This window comes from Magnolia sinica, chromosome 11 (genome assembly GCF_029962835.1).
Source record: "Magnolia sinica isolate HGM2019 chromosome 11, MsV1, whole genome shotgun sequence".
Lineage (NCBI taxonomy): Eukaryota > Viridiplantae > Streptophyta > Magnoliopsida > Magnoliales > Magnoliaceae > Magnolia > Magnolia sinica.
In genome coordinates, this window is record NC_080583.1 from 61,250,238 (window position 1) to 61,258,878 (window position 8,641).

Below are 8,641 nucleotides of genomic sequence, written 5' to 3' on the forward strand. Positions count from 1 at the left end.
ATCACATGAGTTCTCTACTCCTAAAACACCTCAACATAATGGAGTTGTTGAAAGAAAGAATAGAGTTTTTCAGGAAATGGCCAATGTAATGCTAAATAGCCTGAACTTACCGAAAAACTTATGGGCTGAAGCTATTAATACTGCTTGCTACATTATAAATCGTGTGTATGTTAGAAAAGTTAAAGATAAAACACCCTATGAATTATGGTTTAATAAGAACCCGACTATAAAATATTTTCAGTCTTTTGGAAGTAGATGTTTCATTTTACACGACTAAGAAAATTTGGGAAAGTTCAAAGCCAAGAGTGATGAGGGAATATTCTTAGGTTATACTCTAAATAGTCGAGCATACTGTGTTCTTAATAAAAGAACAAGGGTGATTCAGGAATCTATTAATGTAGTGATTGACGATCACTTGATCACACCCACTCCAAGAGAAGATGATGTTGAAGTCAACATAATAGATAAACTTGACTCTTCATTTAAATCAGTTAATACTGAATTAAAATTAGTCAAAGACTATCCAACTGGTTAGATATTGGGTAACCCTCGTACTGGTGTTCAGACAAGAAGACAGTTAGAAAACATCTGTAATTATGTCTGCTTCACTTCTCAAATTGAACCGACAAATGTAAATGAAGCGTTTGCTAATGAAAGTTGGATATTTTCTATGCAAGAAGAGTTAAATCAATTTGTTAGAAATAATATTTGGTACTTGGTTCCTAGACCTTCTGGTAAACATGTAATTGGAACTAAATGGATCGTTAAGAAAAAAATCTGATGAAATGGGGAATATCATTAGAAATAAGGCATGGCTGGTTGTAGAAGGATACGCTCAGATATAAGGTATTGATTATGATAAAACTTTTGCACTAGTTACATGCCTTAAATCCATAAGATTATTTATTTCAATTGCATGTTATAAAAAACTCAAAATATATCAAATGAAGGTCAAAAGTACACTTTTAAATGGTGATCTACATGAGGAAGTATATGTTGAACAACATAAGGGTTTAGAGGACCCAAAACTTTAAAATCATGTGTACTGTCTTAAAAAGGGACTTTATGGTTTGAAATAAGGTCCCAGGGTATGGTATGAAAAACTGACTAAATTTTTACTTAGTCACAACTTTATCATAAGAAGTATTGATAAAACCTTATTCATCCAGTACAAAAAAACGGGCAAAGGCTACAGACAAAAACGTAGCTAAAGGCCTTTTGTTACGGATCTTGTCTGTAGCACATTCGTAGTTATTGGTGGTGTAGCTAAAGGTCTAAAAATCAATGGCTATAGATTCAATCCGTAGCAATAGAGATCAGTCGCTACGAACAAAAGCCGTAAGCTATAATTTCTGTAGCGAAATGTTGCTACGCCTACAAATTAAATTCGTAGCAATAGATATCAATAGCTATGGATAAAGTTCGTAGCTATAATATCTGTAGCGAAATATACCTACGGCTACAGATTACATCCGTAGCAGTAGATATCACTAGCTACGGAAAAAAGCAGTAGCTATAATTTCTGTAGTGCAATGTACCTATAGCTACAGATAATATCAGTAGCTAAAAGTGGAATGAAATCCGTAGCAACATGTTTTAGTTAGCAATAGCTACGGTTTTCAGAATAATAGCTACGGCTAAAATCCGTAGCTTTTTTTTTATTTAAAAAAATTGTAATAATGGTGTATGTTTCCATTGCAAGAACCTGCTGTGATTGATAACTCATCTATGCTTAAAGCTTAATGCTGATAGGAATAGTGCATAAAATGCAATTAGGAAAAAATGATGCATTTATTACAAATAACAATCAAATCAAATAATGCATCCCACATTCACATTTCTAAATAAACAATACTTCACTTTACTCAACCTATCATAAGAATTACAAAAAAGGAACCTGTTCAAACTTTAGCTTCGACTCCATCTCCAAATACTTCATACGAAGTTCTTCCATATCCCACTGCACATAAATGAGATGGGAAATAAGAATTATGACAAGAAATTAAGAGTAAACCTGTCTTTCATAATTGCTCTGGCTAGTACGCCAGCATATATGCTCCTTTTCAAGATCTTCCTTCAAAGAAGAGATCTGAATTTCCAATTCCACTATTTGAGACCTACAACAAGAAGAGTGGTTGCATACAACTAAGGCATGCCCTCATGTGTAAGAAACAAATACACTCCACCACAGTAAACACCCTCCATATAATGCAATAATGCTCACGTTTTTACAGAATTTTCTTCCTTCAGACGGTCAATTTTAGCAAATGCAGAAGATAAAGTTTCTTCTTTCTCTGAAACTGCAGATGTAACTTCTGTGGACTTTGACACAAGATCACTTTTAAGTTCTGAAACCCTTCCCTTGAGAAAGTGAATTTCATCATCCAGTGACTTCTTTAGCTTGTCAGCCTATATAAAACAACATTTGTAGACACAATCAAATAAGCATGCCTTTGTACACATCTTAAAAGAAAGAAAGACAAAAAAACACTGAAAACAGGGATTGCAACTTTCAAACAAATGAGGTTCAGGATACAGGGATGTACCTCAGCCTTGAATTGTTTATGAGCAGATTCAATTTGCTTCAATAGAAGTTCATTCACTTGTGCTATTTCTTTATACTGTAAAAAAAATATCATAAAATATTTAAATCCTTAAGAGTATCAGATAATAAATCTAAGTAAAAAATCCAAACCAACTGTAGCATGTGATCCTTGTTGGCTTGTGCCTCTCCTTTCAAATTTTTCGTCTCTTCCTTTGCTTTCTGCATGTCCTCAATAAGCTATTACATATATAACTAACAAAATTGGAACATACTTATAGAAACATTACATAGTGAGAGAGAAAGACATGAGTAAGAAAAAGAGGAGAGAAAAATCAGGCTAAAATGTTTCTCATATAGATTAATTATACATACATACATACATGCATACATACATACATGCATACATACATACATACATACATACATACATACATACATATATATATATATATATATATATATATATATATATATATCAGGTTATAGGTTTAGGTTATAAGTTATAGGTTTAGGTTTAGGGATTTGAGAATAGGTGCAGGTTTAGGTTTAGGTTTAGGTTTAGGTTATAGGTTATAGGTTTAGTTTATAGGTGGTTTAGGTTTAGGTTAAGGTTATAGGTTATAGGTTATAGGTTTAGGTTATAGGTTTAAATTGAGGTTATAGGTTATAGGTTTAGGAATTCGGGTTCGGGTTTAGGTTTAGGTTAAGGTTATAGGTTTCGGTTTAGGGATTTGAGAATAGGTTATAGGTTATAGGATTAGGTTTAGGTTTAGGTTTAGGTTATAGGTTATAGGTTTAGGTTTAGGTTAGGTTTAGAGATTTGAGAATAGGTTTAGGTTTAGGTTATAGGTTATAGGTTTAGTTTATAGGTTATATGTTTAGGTTTAGGTTTAGGTGTAGGTTATAGGTGGGTTACAAGTTATAGGTTATAGGTTTGGGTTTAGGTTTAGGTTATAGGTTATAGGTTTAGATTGAGGTTATAGGTTATAGGTTAAAGGTTTAGGTTTAGGTTATAGATTATAGGTTATAGGTTTGGGTTTAGGTTTAGGTTATAGGTTATAGTTTAGGAATTCGGTTCGGGTTTGGGTTTAGGTTTAGGTTAAGGTTAAGGTTATAGGTTTAGGTTTAGGTTATAGGTTATAGTTTAGGAATTCGGTTCGGGTTTGGGTTTAGGTTTAGGTTAAGGTTAAGGTTATAGGTTTAGGTTTAGGGATTGGAGAATAGGTTATAGGTTATAGGATTAGGTTTAGGTTATAGGTTATAGGTTTAGGTTATAGGTTTAGATTAATGGTTTAGCTTTAGGTTATAGGTTTAGGTTTAGGTTTAGGTTTAGGGATTTGAGAATAGGTTTATGTTTAGATTTAGGTTTAGTTTATATATTATATGTTATAGGTTTAGGTTTAGGTTAAAGTTATAGGCTTAGGTTTGGGTGTAGGTTATAGGTGGGTTATAGGTTATAGGTTATAGGTTTGGGTTTAGGTTTAGGTTTAGGTTTAGGTTTAGGTTATAGGTTATAGGTTTAGATTGAGGTTATAGGTTATAGGTTTAGGTTATAGGTTATAGGTTATAGGTTATAGGTTATAGGTTTAGGTTTAGGTTTATGTTATAGGTTATAGTTTTAGGTTTAGGTTCAGGTTATAGGTTATAAGTTATAGGTTGGGTTTAGGTTTAGGTTTAGGTTTAGGTTATAGGTTATAGGTTTAGATTGAGGTCATAGGTTTAGGTTATAGGTTACAGGCTTAGGTTATAGGTTTAGATTGAGGTCATAGGTTTAGGTTATAGGTTATAGGTTTAGGAATTGGGGTTCAAGTTCAGGTTTAGATTTAGGTTTAGGGTTAGGAAATCAATGTACCCACTATATGTAGTTTATCTACACCATCCATCTGCTTTTCCAGTTCATTTACGGGATTGAAACTAAAATTGAATCATATCCAAAACTCAAGTGGACCATACCATAAGAAACAATGGGTATAATGATTTGCATCATTGAAACCTTTCTAGGGCCTGTAGTGATGTGTATTTATCATCTAACCCGTTCACAAGATCACACAGACAATGATGAAGGGAAAAAATAAATATCAGCGGTTCCCACCTTCCAGGGACCCCTGCTCAACATCCGGATAGCTTTGACGCACATCCGAATCTGCTTCATCAATTTCGAGATAATACATAAATACAGGCCTGTCCAAATGGCCAGGCCACCCATATTGTTGTCCATTGGAAATGGACAGCTTCATTGTGGTCATAACAGCGGTTCCCACCTTCCAGGGACCCCTACTCAACATCTGGATAGCTCTGACGCACATCTGGATAGCTCTGACGCACATCCGGATCTGCTTAATCAATTTTGAGATAATACATAAACACGAGCCTGTCAAATGGTCAGGCCACCCATCTTGTTGTCCATAGAAAATGGACAGCTTGATCAAGGTCATAACAGCGGTTCCCACCTTCTAGGGACCCCCGCTCAACATCCGGATAGCTCCGACACATACTGAAACAAACTAATTAGGAACTTACAACAACAAAAGGTACCAGGTCTTTAGTTTAGGGGTGATCCACAATAAAAGGTGCCATTTACCATGAACTAAAACCATGTATTATCCATACCTTGATTGGACTCACTACAAGGGTAATCTTTCAATGAGCACCTCTAACAACTATAGTAAAAACGTTAAAATTTGTAGCCTTTTTGAATCTTCAAGAGATCTAGAAACAAAATGCCAATCATCTCATCCAAACACCCATTCCATTATCTATAGATTTACAGCTTCTTTTCTGCAATCGAAGGTGAAAAAACTTGTATTATCTGTAACTCTACAGAAAAAGGCTGAAATAGAAGAAGATACCAAACATACTAACATTTTGAGAGTTGCATCTAACTTGTAAAGGCCTTTGCTTCATGAATAGGCAACTACCCATTTGAAATTGTAGTTTCTTTTGCAACTACCCACGATAAAAGAAAACACGATTTTTTTTTCTCTCATGCTCAACAAGCCCATAAAAAGTCCAACAAATTCTAGAGGGGAAATAGGGCATTTTAGGCTCTCAAATTCACATACCTTTTGGTGTTTTACTTGTCAATGGTTTCACATAGCTGCCATTGGTAAGATAATATTGATTATCTCCAATATTGGGATATCCCATATATGATGGATGTCTTCTGAGAAAACAAAAGCTTACCCACTCATTTGTAGTTTGACAAAGGCATGTATGGGTTAGTCTTCTATGTTTCTTCTGGCAGAACTGGCCTTTTTTTCTTAATCGAACAAGTAACGGCGTTGTGCCCCTCAAAAATGAAGGCTTCTTGATGCAGTTGATTCCTTATTATGAAAGATCATATAGTGTCATACCCACTGACTTGAAGAAGAAATGTTAGATGATTGATGTGCTTATAAATGCAATCAAACCATGCTTGACGACATCTAGCAGCTTCATGGCGAACGAGCCTCTTTAGATCATTGAGAGCCTTTGATATAGTCTGTAGTACCTGCAAAAGAGTGTTTCAAATATGTATTACATAAGAAGCTTTTGCAATCAGCTGACATGAAAAGGCATCGACTATCATAAACCATCCAACAAAATGCACATAGGGGAATTCATGTCGTTGAGTTTACAAATGTAACGGGAAACCAACCTGCGGTCTCATGGGATAAATCGTCACATGGGGCAGCCCTGACATGGCTACAAGGCATTGAATTGCTGTTTCACGAACAAGCTGAAACATGCCAAGAAAGTTTTCTACGAATTTCAAATAATCTTGTTGACTTCAAAATAAGTTCATTACCTAATACACCTACTTAACAGAGTTACCACTTTTAATGCATTTTAAATGACTTGGTTATAATGATAAGCAAATGAGACAAGAAGAACTAAAGCAAATGAGACAAGAAGAACTATGTAAATTGGAAATGAATGCATGTGTAAGTGTCAGACATGGAGTGTTAAACATGGAGACCTTAAAAGTTCCAACATGCCAGCACCCCTATAAGATAAAGTGATTGCAAAATGTATTATTGTACAAATGTTACTTTAGGCCGCGTTTGGTTGCAGAAAATATCATGATGTTTCATGATTAATCAGTCTTATTTGGTGCAGAATATCATGAAATTCCATGATATTTGGTACAAATAAAAAAAAAGCATCCTTATAGATCAACGACAAGGTGGTTAGAAATGAAATTAAGAAAGAAGAACCGGATAAGAAGGCATCATTTACTAGTGGTAAGAAATGAAGTAAAGAAATATAACTGGTTAGGTGGGAAAGTAATAAACTAACCAAGGAAATCAATGTATGGCACGAGATATTACCATCATGTGTGGGTAGGAAACCAATCCAATAAGATGAGCTATAATGGTATTAGCATTCTCTAAAATAGCCTCTTTCCCTATTTGCACATGTGGAAAACAGAAACTTCATATGAAACTTTGCATAACAATCACAACATAGAAGATGCAAAGCAAAAAAGTAATCAACAATTCCATAACAAAATATAACCAGTTTATGTTTGCACATACACATCAACCAAATAATCTTTCGCTGAATGGTAAGATTTTCAATGGTATTTCCATTCTAGAACACTTCAATAAGATTGAGAGGTAAGACCTGCGCTAAAATGTACGTCAGCGACTAACCATATCTAAGAAAACACACCTCACCAAGTAAAACATGCATGGTGAACCATGAAAAGAACTAGTTATTTACCAATTCAAAATAGAAAGACAGCATGGACTTGCAGGAATTTACAGAAGTTCACATAATTAAATACAACAACCTGGAAAATGCTGAATAAAGTGGCATACCTCAACAACAATTTGTGGACTAGCCAACACCTTATTGTGTGGCTAGTCCATAATAAGGTGTTCATGGATACAACATCTCTAGTTCTCTCTCTCTCACACACACACACACACACAGAGTCTATAGTTTTTTTGTCAATTAAAAAGCCACATCTTCCCTTATAGTGCGAAAAAAGTGTTGAACATATTCAACGTGCATGGCTGAGTGAAGTTTAAAATAGCTGAACTAGAGATGTTGAATCCAAACCCAAAAGGCCAAAAAATTCAATGTGTTTAAATGAAGCTCTTGAAATTGGCTACACAAATAATCCATCTGAAGAACTAGTTGAGCACCCTATCTTCCTTGGTCTCCTTTTCTACAAAGCTCATATTTGATAATTAACTCTACAATTGGCATGACATGAGTGTGTTTGAAAAAAAATGAATGAATGACATGTGATATAGAAAGTAATCCATTGGCATGCCCATGACTGAATAATCAATCTAAGTGTTCATAAATATATGGAATGCTTACAAGTACACACCGAGAGCCATGATATAACCCCTAACATGTGAATCCATCATTAGACTGTACATTATGGGACAACCCAAAGCACGTTTGACTTTTTGGAATTCACATTTCAGCACTACCACCTCATGAATTGTTTGACGACAAAAGCTTTGGGATTAAGGTTCAGTCGTTCAGAGAAGCATTTTATTACAAATAATGTTAATACGCACACTGAGAAAGCATCATGTTCTCCATCACCATGAGTGGGGTGTATAAAACATACAAAATCGGGAAAAAAGAACAGCTGGTTATATGACACTGTACATCTTCATGCACTAACAAAGGACAGCACAGGCTATTAAATAAACTAAATTGAAGGTGCAGATATAGGTCATAGAAACTGAGATCTCACCATTCTCATCACACCAATATATATATATATATATATATATATATATATATATATATATATATATACTGTTTAAGGGGTTTCCAGTCTCAGATTCAGTGCAGAAACCACATCCAATTCTTAGAATGGAGAGTTCATACCATGAGAGCAGATAGATTGTCCATATTTGCTTCAGCAGCTTTCCTTATCTCCTCAATATTGATGTTTCCCTTTACATCAGTTCCAACAGCAACAATTTTCATTCCACACATAGCTGTTGATAAATCTTGTTCAACTTCCTTCAATATCTGATAACCAAGACCATCGAAAAACAGAGCAGAAAGAGTTTCAGAAAATGAAACCAGAATAGAATGACACATTACAATAATGGTCACAAACTCATAAACAACTTGGAACTC

The 8,641-nt window shown here is 34.6% G+C and overlaps 2 protein-coding genes across 2 annotated transcripts; both read right to left on the reverse strand.

Moving 5' to 3' along the window:
* Positions 1 to 1,829: 1,829 nt before the first annotated feature.
* Positions 1,830 to 2,754, reverse strand: LOC131218390 (nuclear-pore anchor-like). Its single transcript, XM_058212987.1, has 4 exons — positions 2,698 to 2,754; positions 2,547 to 2,620; positions 2,225 to 2,409; positions 1,830 to 2,117 (listed from the first exon to the last, which is right to left on the reverse strand). The coding sequence occupies exons 1-4, from the start codon at positions 2,705 to 2,707 to the stop codon at positions 2,003 to 2,005; spliced, it is 384 nt and encodes a 127-aa protein (XP_058068970.1). The 5' UTR covers positions 2,708 to 2,754; the 3' UTR covers positions 1,830 to 2,002.
* Positions 2,755 to 5,882: 3,128 nt separating this feature from the next.
* Positions 5,883 to 7,420, reverse strand: LOC131218125 (MMS19 nucleotide excision repair protein homolog). Its single transcript, XM_058212807.1, has 4 exons — positions 7,063 to 7,420; positions 6,856 to 6,932; positions 6,183 to 6,263; positions 5,883 to 6,035 (listed from the first exon to the last, which is right to left on the reverse strand). Exons 1-4 carry the CDS (start codon positions 7,064 to 7,066, stop codon positions 5,883 to 5,885), a joined length of 315 nt encoding a protein of 104 aa, XP_058068790.1. The 5' UTR covers positions 7,067 to 7,420.
* Between the last annotated feature and the right edge of the window lie 1,221 nt (positions 7,421 to 8,641).